The sequence below is a fragment of the Choristoneura fumiferana genome, chromosome 26 (genome assembly GCF_025370935.1).
Source record: "Choristoneura fumiferana chromosome 26, NRCan_CFum_1, whole genome shotgun sequence".
In the NCBI taxonomy this organism is placed as follows: domain Eukaryota; kingdom Metazoa; phylum Arthropoda; class Insecta; order Lepidoptera; family Tortricidae; genus Choristoneura; species Choristoneura fumiferana.
This window is the reverse complement of record NC_133497.1, coordinates 1,385,465-1,406,738: the sequence shown is the minus strand read 5'-3', so window position 1 is coordinate 1,406,738 and position 21,274 is coordinate 1,385,465. Positions and strand designations below refer to the sequence as shown.

The 21,274-nt window shown below is 36.3% G+C and overlaps 1 protein-coding gene across 1 annotated transcript in view; it reads right to left on the bottom strand.

Annotated features, from left to right (window-relative positions):
* The window catches only part of LOC141443003 (prostasin-like), a 431,412-nt gene extending 416,031 nt beyond the window's left edge, over positions 1–15,381 (bottom strand). The window contains exons 1-2 of the mRNA XM_074108217.1: positions 15,278–15,381; positions 11,694–11,896 (exon numbers count right to left, since the gene is read on the bottom strand). Coding sequence (XP_073964318.1) covers positions 11,694–11,709 — 16 coding nt within the window. The 5' untranslated portion in view covers positions 11,710–11,896; positions 15,278–15,381. The remainder of the gene's footprint in view (positions 1–11,693; positions 11,897–15,277) is intronic.
* Positions 15,382–21,274: the final 5,893 nt, after the last annotated feature.

Here is a 21,274-nt window from a genome sequence, read left to right as displayed (position 1 = left end):
AAAAATTTCTGGTAATAACGAGAATTCTTTCAAAAGTCGACTCCTAGGATAACATTCGATACTATAGTAGGTAATATAACGTGAAATTTTATCAATCTAGTAACCCTTTAAAAGATAGTCGGCAGTGTTATAAAATCCAATTGTATTGCATACTGAACCATCTGCCACAGTGACAGTAGTAGCGGGATTCTACCATTTGGTAGCCTAAATTGACAAAACGCTCGTGTGCACATTCCCTATAATCGAGATTGCAGCGCCCGGAATCCAACAATGCACAAAAATATGTCAAAATCCAGAATATTAACATGTAAATAAGGCGACGAATGTCGGTGTCGTCAGGTTTAAAAAGGACCGTTGGTGACGGATTGTTTTTAAATATTGTGATACCATTTTACATTTGTAACTATCAGTAGTTACGGCTTTTTCTACTGAAGTGCCGCCACGACCTTTCACCTATTAGTTTTTGGCGCTGTAAATTGAGTCTACACTTCGGGCACGATCGTGTCGTATACCCGAGTTGACCGCACTTAAAACACATAATACGCTTGTCGGTACACGCCCTTAGTATGATGTGTGTCTACCTTGCACCTATAACATACATCTTGCCGGATATTGACGGACTTTTATTGAAAACTGTTGATTGTGGTCGAAACTGTGAGGTGTCTGTATGACACGCGCGTTGGTCAACGAGCTCGTTGGTGTTGTGGCGGGTATATTTCGACTACGGCACCATGATAAAGTGGTTGAACGACCTCTGTTGTTTACAGATGTAGATGCGACGGCAGTAAAGTCCTGTTTTGCAGTTTTACCTTTATAAAACAAAATCAGGATTTAAGAAGACTGTTTTGGCGGTTCCGCAAATAATTTTCCTTTTTGTCGTGCAGCCTCAATTATCCTACAACAACAGACGTAATCTTCGACGGAGTTAATTTGCTGCAATGCGAGCTGCTCCGAAAACAGGGGGCCTAATATTATGAAACAAGATTTCCAATTGCTCCTTATCACTTTTTGGACTCGCAAGACGTGGCAAACATACCACTCATAACCGCAAAGTAAATATGAGTCGGCTCGTCTTGTCCTTGTGTTCGCGAATGGATTTCCTGCAGTAATCTATAGTCAAAATCCGTTGGTGCAAACTCTCGATAGTAACAAAGTGGCTCAACCCCTTCCAAGACTGAAACCTGTGTTTATTTCCTCTATACCATAAAAGACCTTGATCGATAAACAAAAACAAGCTGAGTTAAACAACTGCTCATCAGAAATACCAAAACGCTTGAGCACGCTCGTTTACCGCTTCTAAAACGAATGAACACTTGACAAACCGTTGAACTTATGTTGACAATATTTTAGAAGATTAAAACCTGTAGACTCTTTTGTAACCTCACATAAATCAGCACAGACACAGAACCGGTACTTCCAAGATCGCTTTGCTTTGTTAAGAACCTATTAATAATAACCGAACATTGTTCCAACTTTGACTTTAGATTAGCACTCATTTCCTTTCTACCTGTAACTCAAGTACAGTTAACCTGTACAGTCGAAAATAAAATGTACAGTACAAAGCTTTGGCACGGACTAACAAACGAGTGTCTTTAGTTTTCTCAAAGAGCTCTTAGACTGTAACTCTTCATTTTCTCTGTAATTACAGGCAACTCCTCACTAGTTCGCAAATCTTCACCTATAATTTCTTCAGGCAGAAATTCTGTGCATATTTCTTAAGTTGTTTTCTCATAATGTAAACTGTATCTCCGGGTGTCTCTGCTCTAACACTGATCTCACTATGTAAACTCATCTCGCAGCAACGAATGATAATTTATTTTCTTTAAATCCATGTTTTAGATAAGAAAAAACAAGTCCAAGTGTTATTCTATAAGTTTGTTTTGTTTACTATGTCATGAAATGTTAAACACAACACTATTCCTCCTCTATCCCAGGGTTGACCTACAAACTGAGTAACAAAATGCTGTTTACCACTAAAAGTTTACACCAAAATTCAATAAATGTTAATTATTATATATATATTTTATCAAGTATTTTAGTTAAAAGTAACTGCAATACAGTAAAATACATAAAAAAAAATTGGTATGGCTACTAGAACTCCAGTATCACTGTTTAGTAAGTATTATTTTAGTAACAGTTCTTACAATGTATAACCTAGGTAGCTAGGTTGTACTTTAGAGTAGCTCTAACCTAACATGCAGTTTATTTGTTTATGTATAATATTTGTGAAGTAATTAGCAGAAAAACTGCTAAGCAAACACTAACAACTTAGTTTAGTATTCGCTAACAACTAAGTTAATTTGTAACCCGGAGGTCTGTACCAAAATTTATCACTTAATTATTAAGTTTCCAAGTTAAAACTAACCTCTCGGCTAGTATACTAGTTTTATTTTACTAACACAGTGCAAGAATAGTACTAAAAAATAATATTTCTTTTGGTTTTTCCTTTAGAAATATTATAAAAGAATCTACTAGCATTAATGCTAGATATTCCAAAAAAGTAATTATAATAATATTTGCTAGCTTTTGCTAGACAAAAAGAACATTAAAAGCAATGCTATCTTTATTTTGAGTAGCAATTTAAAACAAAAATCCCCCCGAACAACTTCAAAGCTATGGAACCCGCTTAACCTAATTTGTATTAAAATTGTCACTAGAACACTACAAGCACATCAATTCACTGTTTGTGATGAAAATAGATCATAAATGTTTAGATTATCAGGTCACTATGACTTAAAGTTGACCTTTATGACAAGTTTGTTGTATGTTGTTTATTCACACATTACCAGTTGGCACTTATTTTATGTTCTTAAATATGTACTCACATATGTTTGTTTGACTATGTTCAACATTATAACAAGATTTTATTTTATTACTGATTAATTTACCATTATTACTAAAGAAAGGTGTTTCTGTAATTAAACTAATGTTTGATCTTTAAATTTGAAATGTAAATATCTACTAATTTAAGCACTTTTCTTTATTGCATGTAAGCAACTAAGCAAGCACAAGATTTGCAGAAAACAAGTTTATATGGCATGCAAGTTGTTAATAATTGTTTTGTTTTCAAATGTTGTTGTAAATAGTATTGTTTTAATAAGATAATTTCACTGAATTTAACACTTGTTTATTGTTGTTTGACAGAATGTTACACTGAAAGCAATAGCTATTTATGAATTGCAACCAACAATTTCCTTATGTATCAGTATATCTCAATATATATTAATTACTGCTGAACACGGTCTTGTGAGAAAAAACACAAATATATTTTTATACACTGTGGTCAAGTAAGGGTAACAAAATGAAAGTCTCTAGCAGCTACAACACAACAATACAATCACTACTATGAATTGGATTATTTAAGAATAGAAATGCCAGCGTGCCATACGCTTCTTTTATTGACAATCCAGTCTTAAATATTATCCATAAGAAAGCAACAATTATCCAAACCTAGTGGGCGCCATTGTAAGCTGGCTCAACTGGCATGGAAAAATAAATAAAAATACTCTTCTGCAGTGAAAGTCTTTAATCAGCGAAGGTGGAATTTTAACACTGGTTCTTACATATGGTGTTTGTATAATGTAAGGTCAGACTCCAAGACAGAAGAGAAACAGGGTCGCGTTAACGGTTTCGCTGTGTGGACAATTTGTTGCTTCTTACTTATTATGAAAACTACAGTGTTTATGGTTGCTGAGAGATCGAAATGACTTACAGGAGGGCTCCTCTCAAACCTGACAGGTCACACTCACTCCGTGCTTCTACCGTCCGGCTTCCTGTGCTTTGTCTCCTATCTCTTGGCTCCACTAGATATTGATGAGCTGTCCCCAAGTACTAGTTAAACTGCTATGTGACATCAACCATCCACGGTGACGAGGACTGGAGTAAAGCTTCAGTATAGCGAACATAGCTGAAGAAGAGACAGCGATAGAGATGAAAATCAATTCAGTACAGTACTTTCAGTACTTTCACTGCAGAAGAGTATTTTTATTTTATTTTTCCATGCCAGTTGAGCCAGCTTACAATTGTGGGATGCCTCGGGATTCCAAGGCGGAGGCCTATTTGCCACGCAGCTCCTCGGCACAAACGCACATCCCCGACATCATCGATGACGATGAAGAATCAAGCTGTCAAACTCAAATTCGAAACAAATGTCACTGTCAATGTCACTTGCTGTTTTAAGCTACAAGTAAAAACTACATGACATTGATGCTTTCAACGAAGTGACTTTTTATCCCGACAGATGCCGCCAAACGTTCCGTTACAACAGTCGTGGTGCAAGCATCTCCTAGAGTGGAAGCCATGGGGCGAAAAGCGACCTCAGGGTCACCACATGATCGGTGAGCAGACAAAAAGTTGTAAAAAGGTTTGCTATTTCAATTGAATCCAAACCCCATGTGACGAGAGAAAGAATTGAAGGAGGCCTAAGCCGAGACGGTTGAGAAAAGGCTGAGAAGAAGAAAGGTATATCTGGTATCTAGAAAAAACTTACGATATGTCCATCTATTGTACTACTATATAATGTCACATTAACTACCGCTACTTTTTTTAATTTTTAAAAGTTTGATGAGAATGCCGACCAAAATGAAGACATTATCCAGTAAAATTAATATTCAAGACTGTTTCAATCTTATAGATCACTTTTTGAATTATTCTAAATAAACATTCACACAAAATATTATGAATTAAAAAAAGCGTTCCGGCTTTGCGCGGAAATGGAGCTGAATAATGTGTGTGAGGTGTCCTTGTATAGAGACCTTTATTTAAATTTGTGACCGTGCGAAACCGGAGTGGGGCGCTAGTAAGTCTTAGTACCTAGTAGATTTACTTTTAGTTTTTTAAGTAGATTTAGTGTTAGTTGATAATTAATTTATGACATTATTGTATTAATCATCTACCAATTGTCTGTCAACTAATAAGTCTACAGAGTTTAAATTAAATCTGACCGTTTAAAGTGGGTCAAAATTGAGTTCAAAGCAGTCGGTTACAAACAATCATACATGTAAAGCTAGTAAAAGCTTTGTAAAAATGATGTAAATTTACTGCTAACAATAATATCATGCATTTTCAAATGCTGTAACGTCATGAATCTTATCCTTATACTCCAGGAGATAAATGTATTAAATAGTCAAATTGCCTTAAAAAATTTCGATAGAAAGCTGTAACCCTAAGTATTCAGTTGTTTTGATTCCCAGTGAATGCTTTAACACTCACCTGCAATATATTCTCGATCGGCGTAAATGCTGTAACCCACGTATGATATAATTTTTTATTTCGCCTAAACGCTGTAAGCGACATCGTGCGGATGAATATTGTTCCGCGTGTATGAAGTAAGATACAGGACTCAATTTTTTTTCGTTTTTTGTGTCGGTTACAGCATTTGACCTACCACAAATAACCAAAAGTTGTAAAAATTACTACGCTGTCCAGAAACTTCTAAACGTCGTAGAGCAACGAGAGTTACAGCATTCGACGCAGAAAAAAAACTGAATCGAAATATGCAATATTTTTTTTTGGTAAAGGTGTGGGTTACAGCGTTTATGCTTTCCACCGTTGAATATCCCAGATACCAATCTTGAGTAGGTAGGTTTAGTTATCATTATCATTTAATATCTTTTTCAATGCAATTATTAAACTTCCTACTTTTAATTTTTCCTCCTCAAGCAATAAAGGGTATTTATTATATAACTTAGGCATGAGGTACTCTATGGTTCTTTTTGCGTAATAATTTTTGGCAACCGGCTGCAAGTGCTGCAACAGTTTCGCAGGTGGTAGGACCTTGTGCAAGGTCCGCCCGGATTGCTACCACCATCTTGCTCGCTAATCCTGCCGTGAAACAGCAGTGCTTGCACTGTTGTGTTTCAGCGTGGAGAGTAAGACAGCCGGTGAAATTACTGGCACTTGAGGTATCCCATCTTAGGCCTCTAGGTTGGCAACGCATCTGCAATCCCCCTGGTGTTGCAGGTGTCTATGGGCGGTGGTGATCTCTTATCATCAGGAGACCCAATTGCTCGTTTGCCATGCAGTTGAATAAAAAAAAAACAGTAATTTCCTGTTAGAAGACCTGGTAAAGTGACGTTTTTTGTGGCTTTGTATTTTATATTCTTCACTATAATAAGTTTCTAGGATATTTAGGTATATAGTCTTCTAATGTACAGGGAGAATTTTACAAACTGAGAACAGTTCATCATAGTTTTTTCTATAAGTATTTACTCTTTATGTTTTTACCTACTAAATATTTTATTAGTCTTATTTGTAGCTGTTTTATCCTATCTAAATATGTCTTAAAAGTAAGTCCATAGCAACTCTGCCCATAGCTCAGCAACGAGTCAGCGAGTGCATGGTAAACAATATGCAGGGTGCGTTTATTTACTATTCTACTTAGATAATAAAATTGACCCAAAATTGACCTTAATTTATTACAGACTTGATTAATGTGTAGTTTCCAATTAAAATGTCTATCAATAGTCAAACCGAGATATCTAAAACTATCAACGACCTCCAGTCTACTACATATACAGTTTGCTTATTTTTGTGCAGGCAATTGTATGTGTGTCCTATAATATTAATATCGCTTGATCTTACATCTTTTGCTTTTTTATTGTATGGTGAAAACAGATGCATGCACTTTGTTTTACTGATGTTTAGAATATTCATTGTCATGAGCCCACTTCGTTATGTTTACAAAATCCTCCTGCACCTTGCTCACTATATCAGGCACATCCTCGCCGGCGTACATATAAACTTGGCAGTTTTGGACAACATTCGACACACTGTTCACATGCATGATATATCCAATAGGTCCGTAAACCGATCTGGTCGGCACGCCAAGGCTTACCTCTACTTCGGAACCTGTTTTCCCATTTATGACGGTTCTTAAGGTTCGGTTCGTTAAATATTCACGGAACCACTGGTTCATGGGTCCCCTGATGCCACACTCATCCATGGCCTGAAGCAGGAGGTCATGGTGTGGAATGCTTTTTTGAAGTCTATAAATACCACGAGAACCTGCCGCCCGCCGCCGAGACCAGTGTTTACATAGTTCGAGAAGCAGGTCAAGGCCGTCGCAGTACTGCGCCCCTTACGGAGGCCGTGCTGCGCCGGCGACAATACATTCTGATGTTTCAAGAATGTACTTATTTGTCCTACTACAATTTTTTCCACAATCTTATTTATAACTGGTAGTATAGCAATTGGCCTATAATTCGTGTAATTCAAATGGCTGCCTTGTTTGAATATAGGTCTAATTAAAGATTTTTTTAATTGATCGGGGTACAAAACTTTTTCATACACATGTAAATAAAGTTTGCTTAAATTATACTCGTATCCGATTTTACATATTTTATATCCTGGATCCTGATCTCATCAATGCCAGGTGCTTTCCTGCAACTCAAGCTGTCAATAATCTTCTCAACATTACCAGCACTAACCTTCCTGTATCTAAAAGAAACATCGGTCACTTTCACATACGAATCACGGCATATTTTTTTTTGATTACAATTATGTTTTATGTCTCTCACTTCCCGTGTAAAAGTTTGAGGAAAATTACTACATATGTTTTGCACACTATCTGTTTTCCCCCAATATTTCATTATCGTACTATCAACATTACCCTTAATTCTACCCAGCCACCCATTAATGTTATTCCATATCTTCCTAAAGTCGCCTTCACACCTATTTATTTCGCTTTGCCTATACTTATTCTTGGCAGCATTTATAACTTTATTTACTTTATTTCTAAACCGGGTATATTCTAATCTAGAGTTCATACTTTTAGGATTAAATTTCCACGCTCTAAACAATTCATCTCTGTGCTCAAATATTTTTTGCTAGATCTTTATTTACCCATGGTTGCAATTTTCTTTGAGTTATTTGTTTAGCTTCAATTAATGCCTCTTTATAAATACTGCCAAAAATCATACACAGTTTTTCATATAAAAGTAATGGACTTTCTATAGTTGATAACTCCGCCCAGTTAATTAGTTTTAATTTTTCCATTACTAGCTTGTCACACAGTGCATACCGCACCGATCTCAGTTTCCGGTATTGCACATTGGAGGCCGTGCTCACACAACATATTATATTTAGAAATAGTCATATTCGAGTCGTTGCATAATAAATCCAAATTCATATCTCCTATTATAATAACATTATTAATGGGCGGAACTTGTTTTAAAATATAGTTAATTTCTTGAACAAATTTTAACTTGTTTGTTTTTGGTGGCCTATTAATTGATATAATATGCATTTTTTTTGTCTCCTATATTCAGCTTTCCGTGCAGTATTTCCGACGCCGTAGTATCACAAATGTCAGCACTGAAGTCCAGGCAATCCTTGGCATATTATATAAGAATACCACCTCCCCTACTTTCTTCTCTTGTATTCGAAAACAAATTGTTACCTGTTATTGGATAAAAAGATAACTCATTTTGCTTAACGTTCACTTCAGATAAAATGAGGACGTCTATATTTTCATCACACTGTTTTAACAGGACAATCAGCTCGCTATATTGTTTCCTTAAAGACCTAATATTTAAGTGTACCACGTCTAGTTGCTGGTTTTTATTTTTGATATTCTTACTCTATTCACTGGTATTGTCGTATCTTTTATATTCAATATTATCATCAACATCCATATTATTATGCCCAAACATCATTCAGTCCACAAATCAAGTAGTGTGTATCCACGCAGTTATCGTTTGTTGTTTACTCTGTTTTTTTTTACTAACTCAATGAGAAAATTTATACCCTCTTCGTTTTTTATGGTATAAATTGTGTCCTCCGTCTCACTCTTCTTTACTAATACATTAGAATTCTGGAACCAAATGTACGTATAAATGTTTTTCAGTTGGTTATTGGTGGACCAAAATAATTGTCGCTCATACTTGGTCATTTCCTCGTTGATATAAATCCTCTGTGTGCTGTCAGTCTTATAAATTGTGCCATTTGTAATACGCGTTTTACGTTTCTGAATTCATTGATCCCGGGCTGCCTTAGTGCGCATTTTAATAACAATAGGCCGCGGGCGCTTGCGCTTATGGCCGGAGTTTGCATCCACCTTCTTTTTTCGCGGGCACCTACCCTCTTCACTGACTCGATCTCATCAACTTTTAAATTAAGCTCTTTCGCAATATTTTTCACTACTTCGTCCAACTTTTCATTTTCAAATTCTTCTACGAAGGCTAACTCAACGTTCTTCTCTTTCTCTTTTTGCTCAAGCATTTCTACTCTTTCTTCCAGCGCTTTATTACATTTTCGTAAATACACATTATTTCTGTCCAATGCCATGTCCATTTTGCTTCTGTTTTCTCTTTTAAATCTGCCAACTCCGCATACTTTTCGGAATAAAAATCCAAAGTTGTTAGCCCCTCCAGTTTGTTTTCAATTTTAAACACTACTTCTAACTTCTGATTTATTTCCTTCAGGAGATTCTCCACAGTAAGTTTTCCCGATTCCACCAAGATTTTTGGTGTTATAGGGGATCCTTTTTTTTCTCTATGCTTGTGTATACCTATTGTATAGTTAATTTGATAGTTTTACGTATTTTTTAAATTGCTCTTATCTAATATAAATTGCACCACCTGCTAAAATCTATTCCTTACTTTTCTCTTGTAAGATATTGCTCTGAAGCAAGAAGTCCACCTGTTGTTTGCCTTGGAAAATCCCTATGGAGTTAGCTGTGTTTTTGGTACTGCTTGCTATGTGTTGGTGTTCAATAAAGAGTTATTGTATTATTGTATCCAGCATGAATATGAAGTTTACGAAGCATGAGAAGTGATTTTAGAAGGCAAAAAACGGAACCCTTATGGTTTCGTCATGCCTGTCTGTCTGTCCGTCCGTATGTCACAGCCACTTTTTTTCGAAACTATAAGAACTATACTGTTGAAACTTGGTAAGTAGATGTATTCTGTAAATCGCATTAAGATTAATACGCATAAATATAAAAATTAAAACAATAAATTTTTGGGGTTCCCCATACTTAGAATTGAAACTCAAAAATGCCCCCCTCCCCTCTGTAACTTCTAAAATAAGAGAATGATAAAACTAAAAAAAAATATGATGTAAATACATTACCATGCAAAATTCCACCGAAAATTGATTTGAACGAGATCTGGTAAGTAGTTTTATTAAAACTATTACACTATTATTAAAACATCGATCAAAGTTACAACGAACTACAAGAACTTTTATATTATGGAAGCCTTCATGGGCGAGTCCGACTCGCACTTGGCCGCTTTTTGACCAACTTCAAAAAACGAGGAGGTTCTATGTTCCAATGTTTGTATTTTTTTTTTCATGTATGTTCACCGATTACACAGTCAATTGTGGACCGATTTTCAAAATTCTTTTTTATTCGAAAGAGTCACTGATGTATTAGACTGGAAAGAGTATTCTTTTGAGGTAGTCCCACTGTCACCAAGTCAAGATCTGATGATGGGATCACAAGGAAATCGAGGGCAAACCTCAAATTTTAAAGGAACACTTATGGCGATTTTGGCATTTTTAGCATTAAGATGAGCATTTACATTCAGAAAGTATCATTTGGTAACCTGGACCTGATGAAGAAGACCGTAGATAACCAATTATGAAACTCGTTAAAAATAAGTAATGCTCGCTCGTCTATAAACGATCATGATTAATATACCTAGATAAGCGACTAAGAAGAATGATTCTTTCCAACTGATCTGATGCTGAAGCCAGAAGGTAGGCAACGGAACTCTGTTATAAAACAACGTAACTAAGTCGTGTTTGGGCTTAATGGAATCGTTGTGAGATGTATTTTGGCTACAAATCACTAAAAAGTAAGAAATAAAGAATTTTTTTAACAAAAATTAAAATAGACTCAAAAAACAAATTTTATAACAAGAAATACAACCGACAACAAAACCATGAAAATACCTTCCTACCAGTCTGAAGTCGGTGCCTCAGCACGAGCCTGCAGGAGTGGACCTATAATCGTCTACCTCACCTACAACTAATACGAGTATATTGGGCTTCAATCATTCCTGCTGGCTCGTGCTGAGCCACCGACTTCAGACTGGTAGAAAATTATTTTCATGGTTTTTTGTAGTCGGTTCTAGTTTTTGTTATATATTTTTTTTACATTTCAGTCGCAATGTTATCTCGGATCAGAAGGAAAATAGCATGAACGGAATACCTGGTTGGCAGACGGCGACGTGGTCCCAGCTGCCGTCGACGCAGTGCATGTTCAGCAGAACGCTGCTGGAGTAGTAGAAGGGGCGGTTGCACTCCGGCACGACCTCCGTACCGTGCGGCTCCAGCTCGTAGCATACCCTGGTGCCACTTTCTACACCAGCTCCAGTTATTTTGCAATGGTATTGGACGCTTGGGTCCGGCGTCAGTCGGCAGAAACCTAGAAACAAGCTTAATCTAAGAGTGCGACGTCGAGTAGAAATAAATGTATTGTTAAATTGATAAGTATTGAAGCTGTTGCATTAATAGACAGTACCACAACAGTGCTGTTTAGATTTTAGCTCCCTGCGAGCATGCCTAAACAGGTCGTCTCTGACAAGTGTTTCCAAGAGCTGTAAACAGCTATGTCGATGTTAGTTTCAAGTGTCATTAGATTATATAACCATTTGCAATGCCGAAGCATTGTTCAGGACTATCATTGGCAAGATTCAGTAAAGAAGACTAGAAGAACAACAAGATTCAAGAATAATGAAGCTACTTACGGGTGCACTGTGGCATAGGTTGGGGCCAAGGATTTCCGCCGAAACAGTACGTCGTATTGCTTCCAACCACTCCATACCCAGGATCACAGGTTACAGTCAAACCAGCAAAGTCGTAGACTTGTCCCGGCACGGCTTCTGGCTTGTTGTAAACAGTGTAGGTGCCATGCGGTGGATACGCGGGCAGCACGCAGCCACCTGAACTGCTGATAAAATTAACTAGGCTGGTATCACAGACTACAACGATTTGTACACCGACCAAAAACTTACACCGCAACTTCGACGTGTCGTCAAAGTTATTAAGCGATTACTTTTTTATTTTATTTAGGTGGGTAGTTTCTTAATATCTTTGACAGTTGTAATTTTTCGAATAAACATGAATGAAAAAGTATATTGTTGCAAATGAGAGCGAGTAATTTGCATTATGCTGAGTGGGGACCTGTTTAGCGTCATGTGTGTCTTGTATTTGTTCTATGATTGTTTTTATGGCGTTAAATAAATGTATTTTCTTTCTTTCTTTATTATAATTTGGACAGAGTAATGCTCGATGCAGCTGTTGCACTTGCTATCGATCTTAAAATATATAAGGTAAACGTACGAGTGCTCGTCACTGACCCAATAGTTGGCATATTTAATTATATGTCATTAGTAAAAGACGTGACAGCAGGGTGTCATCTACTGGACACTAGCGTGTCGGGCACTGGGGCCTTTACCTTACTTTTGTTATTAATATTTATTCAGTACACGGCAACTGTTAAAGACATTAAGGAACTAGGAGTACTGACAGAAGTTACACTCTCTCACTCAAAATGGTTTTTTTTATAACGAGAAGGAGGTAGACGGGCAAGAGGGTAATCTGGTGGGAAATGATGATCACCATCGCCCAGGAGTACCAACTACTCAAGAAGAGTCATTGGTCCGTTGCGGGCCTTTTAAGAAAGTATAAGCCCTAGTCTTGAAAGCCTCGATATCATAGTTGTCAGGAAGCACTGAAGTTGATTCCACACTTTCACTGTAGGTACGTGGCAGGAAGAGCTGAAGGCAATGCACATTGGTAGACCGCCATTCATCGAGATAGTGTCGACGAAATTTAGACTTTCGGCGGGAAGTGCGATGGTGGAATTTCGCAGCAGGTAGCAACAATTCAACCAATGCTTCGAAGCACTCACCGCGGTAAAGCCTATACATACTCAAAGAGAACCTGCGTCCCTTCCTGTACTTCCTTCCTTCCAAAACATCTTTATCCACTTTCTCTCTCCTTTCTCTATATTCAAACTATGGCAAAGTCTGGAGTTATTCGTTTTTACAAGCTTTTATTTAATTTTCTATGTATGTGTCAGTAAATAAAATGTTTAAATAAATATTTTTTTAAATCAAGCTACCGTCAAACAGTTACGATCTTTGGTGTGTGTCCTGTTAACCATATATTCTTATTAATTAAAGGTATTATATACTATAATTAGCGACCTGCTCCGGCTTCCCGACACGGGAAAAGTAAAAAAAAACGGCCAAGTGCGAGTCGGACTCGTACGAAGGGTTCCGTACATAAACAACATTAGACATTAGCATAAATCTGCAAAAAAAACACATTTGCTGTATGGGAGCCCACCTTAAATATTTATTTTATTTTAATTTAATTATTAATGTTTAAAGTACATTTATAAAAATAAATAAGTACCTGTTGTTGTTATTAATATCGAGCAAAAAAAAATCACGTTTGTTGTATGGGAGCCCCCCTTAAACATTTATTTTGTTCTGTTTTTAGTATTTGCTGTTATTGCGGCAATACATCATCTGTGAAAGTTTTAACTGTCTAGCTATCACACAGACAGACAGACGGACAAATGGAGTCTTAGTAATACTTAGGGTCCCGTTTTTATTACCCGTTGGGCACAGAACTCTAAAAAGGTCTCTAATCAAGGGCACTTCACACACATTTCCAGCTCAATTTCTCAAAAACTACACCCGACACGCACGAAGCCGGGGCGCGTCAATAGAGTACTCGTAAATGCATTTTTTGGTTGATTGATATTTTTAATTTCGTGTCTTTCTTTTGAATGGAATGTCCGATTTGAATTATTCAAAAAGTAATCTACATGTATTAAAACCGTCCTGAATATTAAATTATGTATATGGATAAGGATTAATACAAAGGTATGGATAACATGGTCTGATTTTAGTCGTCATTTCTGTCAACTTTTAAAATGTAAAAAAGTAGTTATAGTGACATAACTACAATAGTTGGACATATGGTATGGCGAAGTTTTTTGTAGATCTTGATGTTTTCTTTAATATCGTAAAACATTTTTTTGTTCGATGATCAATAGTTTCTACAGCGCATGCGATGAAAGATGTTTTATGGCAACTTTTTTTTACACTTTGAGTTACATTATTGTAGTTTTAGTACGGAACCCTAATTTTTTCTGTAAATAAATAAATAAATAAATATCACGGGACAATTCACACCAATTGACCTAGTCCCAAAGTAAGCTTAGCAAAGCTTGTGTTATGGGCACTAAGCAACGGATAAATATAATTATATAGAAAGATACATACTTAATGTTTTAATGTTTATTTGGGTACAAACGGGTAAATACATATTAAACACCCAAGACCCGAGAACAAAGATTCGTATTTTTCATACAAATATCTGCCCCGACACGGGAATCGAACCCGGGACCTCAAGCTTTGTAGTCAGGTTCTCTAACCACTAGGCCCTCTGGCCGCCAACCTTGCTAAATTTAAACTGGTCGAGTCTGATGTTTGTGAGTGTGGCTTGGGCATTGCAGACACTAATCATTATTTTCTCTCATGTCCACACCTCCTTCCACAACAACACATAACAGCAACACCAACACAACACACACAACAACACACACACACACACACACAACACCTTCCTTTATGAACAGCTTATATCCTACAAAGTCCCATTACTTACGTCCATCTCTGCGTCCTTTTAACCTCTAATGACATAACTATAATATAACTTATTGAACATATTTATAAATAAATAATGATATTAAAATTTAAATATGTATTCCTCATGTCACTAAATTTATTTTTTCATAAGTACCTATGTAAAACATCTTTATTTCTTTCGGTTTAATCCCATGTAATCTTCTTCTGTTGAATTCCGTGTTCCGTATTCCAAATTCCCGTATTTTCTATTGATTCCGTTTCCTTACCTTTACGCGTCTGTGGCGGATGCGCAAACCGCGCGAGCCAGAAAGTAAAAAAAAAAAAATAAAAAAAAACTGCCTTCGGAATAATTAAACATTCTAATAGTGAAGGAGTTTTTAAAATCAGTCCAGTGGTTTTTGAGTTAATTCGTAACAAAATCCAAAAATCCAAAGCTTTCCTCTTTATAATATTAGTATTAGTATAGATAATGCAAAAATACATTGTCAAACATGTAAAAAAACTTAAACAGACGAAAGATTCAACTGAAAATCGGGCAAGAAAAGATTCTGTATTTTATTGAAAAAAAAAAAATACAGGAACTTTTGAAAGATACATGTACATTTTACATGTCATTATCAACTGTACCGTGCACCCCACTCCGGCGCCCGCGCATTTCTCATTACCTGCTCTGAGCGGCGCCCGAGGCCAGCCCGCAAACTAGAAAAAATACATAAGTAGTTTTTATTTTAGTAAAGTTTAAAAATTCCGTTTTACTTCTTATTATAATTTGTAGTAGGTGGGTAAGGCCGCAAACTTTGACCAATTTGGACGTTTCAAATTTGGAACGCTGATAAAATTTTTTTTTTAACAAAATAGTAAAACCGACTCCAAAAAAATAACAAAAAATGGAACCGACTACAAAACCCTTGAAAATATTTTTCTAGGTAAGTAGGTACGTACTAGCTCGAAGTCGGTGCCTCAGCACGAGCCAGCAGGAGTGGGGCAATTCACAATAGTCGTCTACTTCACCAACATACTATGGGTTTCAATCCCTCCTGCTGGGTCGTTCCATTTTTTGTTATTTTTTTATTTTTTTGGAGTCGGTTTTACTTTTTTGTTAATTTTTTTTTTATTTCTCACTTTTTAGTGATTCGTAGCCAAAGAACATCTCACAACTATTCCATAAAGCCCAAACACGACTTAGTTACGTTGTTTTATAACAGAGTTCCGTCGCCTACCTTCTGGCTTCAGCATCAGATCAGTTCGAAAGAATCATTAACTTAAAGCTTCTTCTTAGTCGCTTATCTAGGTAAGTATATTAATCATGATAATTTAAATTTAACCCGTGAAATACTTGTTATTGATAGTAGTAGTTCCGTTGGTCAAATCTGGTCTTCATCCTCAGTTCCACTTTACCAAATTATGATTTGCAAGAGCAAATGCACGAGTTACTGCTAAATATATCCAAATTACCATAGGTGTCGCTACAATATTTGAAGAGTTCCCTCGATTTCCTTAAGATCCGATCATCAGATCCTAATTTGCTGCTTATGGGATCTAATTGAAAGCATTCCTAGACGAACTCAAAAAAAATTTTTGAAATCGGTTCATAAATGACGGAGTTCTGAGGTAACAAACATTAAAAAAAAAAAAATACAACCGAATTGATAACCTCCTCCTTTTTTTGAAGTCGGTTAAAAAACTGATAACACCTAGAGGTTTAATTTTTTTTTTATTATATTACACGATATGAATTATATAAGGTCGCAAATGAGATAATTGATTTAAACCCTCTTAAAAAAAATAATAAAAATCTATTTCCGTCCAAAACGTAACGAAAATTGAATTTTTTTTTGTCCACGAGTACTTAATACCTTATTATTTTCATGCTATTTAACTTCTTATGATCATAATTTTGTTTAAACAAAATTTTATGATATAACGATAGTTCTACCGATTGCGGAATCATGATAATCATGATGGATTATACGAAGGTTATGCCATTATTGTTTCTTCCTATTCGCGATTCTGCACAAAATAAATTCCACACATCTGAATTTGATCACATGCGTAATGCTTCACAGTCACTATTTCTACGCAATCTTGTTTCTTCCTATTCGCGATTCTGCACAATATGAATTCCACACAACTGAATTTAATCACATGCGTTATACTTCACGACACTGTATTTTTTTATTAAATCTCATACATAACCGGAAATCAAACCCGGTCGAAATTGGGGCGGAGAAAAATCTTTTTTTTTATATTTCAATCGAACCTGTTTATTATTATTATTATGTTTAGGCTGCTGCTGCCTTCGGGAAGCTTCGTCTCAAGGTGTTCCGTTCACATAACTTAAGCTCGCGACCATGATCATTTTTTACCGCGGGAAAAGCGACTCACGCAGTCCGTTTTTTTAAATTTCTAAACGCGACTAGGAAGAAACAAGATAGTATAGAAGATAGATAGAATAAAAGATAAAGATAGATATTAAGATAGTATCGTGAAGTATAACGCATGTGATTAAATTCAGTTGTGTTTAATTTATATTGTGCAGAATCGCGAATAGGAAGAAACAAGATTGCGTAGAAATAATGACTGTGAAGCATTACGCATGTGATCAAATTCAGCTGTGTGGAATTTATTTTGTGCAGAATCGCGAATAGGAAGAAACAATAATGGCATAAACCTCGTATAATCCATCATGATCAAGTTAGTTAGATGGATATTATGACGTTAAATAAATTTGAATCTGTAGGTGCAAGGATCGGCACAAGATAATTGGGCGAGTTCTGTGTTCACGTCCTACTTACATGCATAGCGTATTTAAAGTGAGAGACAAACGGAGAGATTCACTTACCTACTTAGTTTATTTGTTTTCTAAACTTAATAATAATTATAATTTATTTCCAAAAACTTCTTTTTACATTGTCCACTTAAATTGGTAAAACCTGTGATTTAGGATAAGCAGCGATCTTCCCCTTAAGAGCTACATGTATTGACTAGCTTTTGCCCGCGACTTCGTCCGCGTGTACTTTAGTTATCAGGGCATATGCTTTAATTCTTCTTTTTCTTCGTCGTGTTCTTCATTCCTGAAGGTCGTGCCCGTCTTGAAAAGCCTTTACGAAGACGTTGACGAACTGCTTCCACACCACTCTGTCCTCGGCCTGTATCAGCGCTGCAGGCAAAGTGAGCCCCGTGATCGCCTTAATTTGATCCGACCATCGGGTTGGTGACCGTCCTCTCGGCCTTTTCCCCACTATTTTGCCTAGCACTATCAGTTTCTCGAGGTTGTCCAACTCCCTTCGAGCGATATGGCCAAAATAGCCGAGTACTCACTGGTAGCAGGTCGTGGACAATCTGGTTCTGACATTCAGCTGGTCGAGAATGGATGTGTTGGTTCTCTTTGCTGTCCACGGTATACGTAGCATCCACCTCCAACACCAACACCACATCTCAAACGCTTAGATCTTTTTCCGGTCAGCCGCACGAATAGACCACGATTCAGAGCCATACAGAAAGATCGAAAGACCAGAGATCGCACAATCTTTACCCCCCGTTTTGCCCCTTTAAAGGTAGTTTAATCCATTTCACCTACACAGATAATTTTTAATTCTAATCAAGAACTTGTATACCTATTTTCATACTTCTTAGCCCAGAAATGAGAAAATTTCCATACAAACTTTACCCCCCTATTTTACCCCTTTAGGGGGGAAATTAACCATTTCACCTAAATAGATATTTTTTTATTGTAACCGAGAACTTATATACCTATTTTCATACTTCTAAGTCCAGAAATGAGAAAATTCCATATAAACTTCACCCCCCTATTTCACCCCCTTAGGGGATGAATTTCTAAAAATCCTTTCTTAGTGCTCACTTACATCATAAAAAGAACCCTTGTACCAAATTTCAAGTTTCTAGGCTTTGCGGTTTGGGCTGTGCGTTGATCTATAAGTCAGTCAGTCAGTTTCTTCTTTTATATATATAGATTTACAGAGCAAAATATAAAGTTTTAGACAAAATACTAAATTGCTATAGTATTGACCACTTCTTTGAGGTATTTAATAGCTTGTACAGTCGAAGTCACTAGCATGCTCATAACCAGGTGGTAGGACCTTGTGCAAGGTCCGCCCGGATTGCTACCACCATCTTGCTCGCTAATCCTGCCGTGAAGCAGCAGTGCTTGCACTGTCGTGTTTCGGCGTGGAGAGTAAGACAGCCGGTGAAATTACTGGCACGTGAGGTATCCCATCTTAGGCCTCTAGGTTGGCAACGCGTCTGCAATCCCCTGGTGTTGCATATGTTTATGGGCGGTGGTGATCTCTTACCTTCAGGAGACCCACTTGCTCGTTTGCCATCCAGTCAAATAAAAGAAAACCACTTATCCAAATTCATTATGCTTATAAATGTGCACCTTATTGTCAGTGTTATAGAGGCATGTAAAGAGACACTTTTGGAAAAAAGTTAGTCAACCAGAGGGTACTTCCACATTCTCATGTTTTAGCTCTATAGATCCCATATAGGACAGGTTTAGGATCAGTATCGTCAGAAACTATAATAGATAGATAATTTGTATGTTTGTGTGTGGAACAATGGGTGTCAATTTTAGGATAATAAAATGTATAATGTATTTCAATATGTTATGTCTATCAACTACAATTTTTTGTAAAAAAATAAAAAAAAGTTCTAGTAAAAATAAAAACTTTACTCTATTATATGACATGTATTTTTTTTTCATAGATACGTTATCTAATGAGAATATTTACCAGTATGATCTAGGCTTTATAAAAAATTACGTTACGTTTTATGGTAGCGTCACGTATTTTTTTTATGTTATTTCTATGTCAGATTGGTCAAAATTCGCGGCCTTACCCAGGTACAGTAAACGAAAAGGTGAGAAAATATTTTATGTAAGTATACTTATTCAAGATTTTTTTAGTGGAGTATTTTCACTTTAGATGATGCTTTGATTTTTTTTTCAGTATTTGGGTAAGGCCGCGAATTTTGACCAATTTGGACGTTTCAAAATTTGGAACGCTGATAAAAAAACTGATAACACCTAGAGGTTTAATTTTTTTTTTATTATATGACACGATATAAACTCTCAAGGTCGCAAATGAGATAATTGATTTAAACCCTTTTAAAAAAATAATAAAAATATATTACGTCCAAAACGTAACGAAATTGACTATTTTTTTTGACCACGAGTACTTAAATCCTTATTATTTTCATGCTATTAACTTCTCATGATCATGATTTTTGTTTAAACAAAATTTTTATGATATAACGATAGTCCTACCGATTGCGGAATCATGATAATCAAATAATTTTCATGTTTTATATTTATTTCTTTTCACGTGCCAAAACACGTTTTCGTTACGAATACTTAGGTGACGCTTAATTAAAGCTACCTTTAACGCCAATTTCGGTAGAAATTTGTTTTTGTACACTGGCAACTAATACTCTAATAGGGCAACATCGATGAGATAAATAAATCTCATCAGTTTGTTGACAAACAGCCATCAAAAGTGACGCGGGAGGTTTTTTTTCGAAAAAACGTCGAAAGTGCTTGTTCGATTTAAGGGTAAGTAGTGATTATTTTTAACTGGTTGTTTTTTCATACGATAGGGTAATCTTTTCCATGTAAGTGGCATGTGTTTATTATGTTCAAAATGTCGTTATTCACCATGATAAACGATTTTTGTATAAAATACGTTACACTTTCGTTACGATTACGTTACATTTTTACAAAATGCTACGTATTTGTACATAACGTAACGAAAAAATGTGTAAAGGGAAGTACACAGAAAAATTCTAACTTACACCAGTTTTATTATTAGGTTTCCAATGACTGCACGCACAGTAAGTTAGTTAGATGGATATTTTGAAGTTAATAAATTTTAATCTGTAGGTGCAGGGATCGGCACAAGAGAATTGTGGCGAGTTCTGTGTTCACGTCCTGCTACATGCATAGCGTATTTAAGTGAGAGACAAACGGAGAGATTCAACTTACCTACTTAGTTCATTTGTTACCTAAACTTAATAATCATAATAATTTATTTCCAAAAAATCTTTTTTACATTGTCCACTTAACTAAAGATACTACTTCCTAAATTGGTAAAACCTGTGATTTAGGGTTTGGCCATTTCTTTGAGGTTTTTAATAGCTTGTACAGTCGAAGTCACAAGCATGCTCACAACTAGGTGGTAGGACCTTGTGCAAGGTCCGCCCGGATTGCTACCACCATCTTCCTCGCTAATCCTGCCGTGAAGCAGCAGTGCTTGCAACTGTTGTGTTTCGGCGTGGTGAGTAAGACAGCGCTGAAATTACTGGCACGTGAGGTATCCCATCATAGGCCTCTAGGTTGGCACCGCGTCTGCAATACCCCCTGGCGTTGCAGATTTTTATGGGCGGTGGTGATCTCTTACTCATTTGATCGTTTGCCATCCAGTCGAATAAAAAAAAACCACATCCAAATTCGTTATGCTTATAAAATGTGCACCTTATTGTCAGTGTTAGAGAGGCATGTAAAGATACACTTTAGGAAGATGTTCGTCAACTAGAAGGGTACTTCTACTTCCACATTCTCCATGTTTAGCTCTAATAGATCCTCATATAGGACAGATTTAAGATCAGTATCGTCAGAGAGTTCTAGTAAAAATAAACTTCAACTTTAT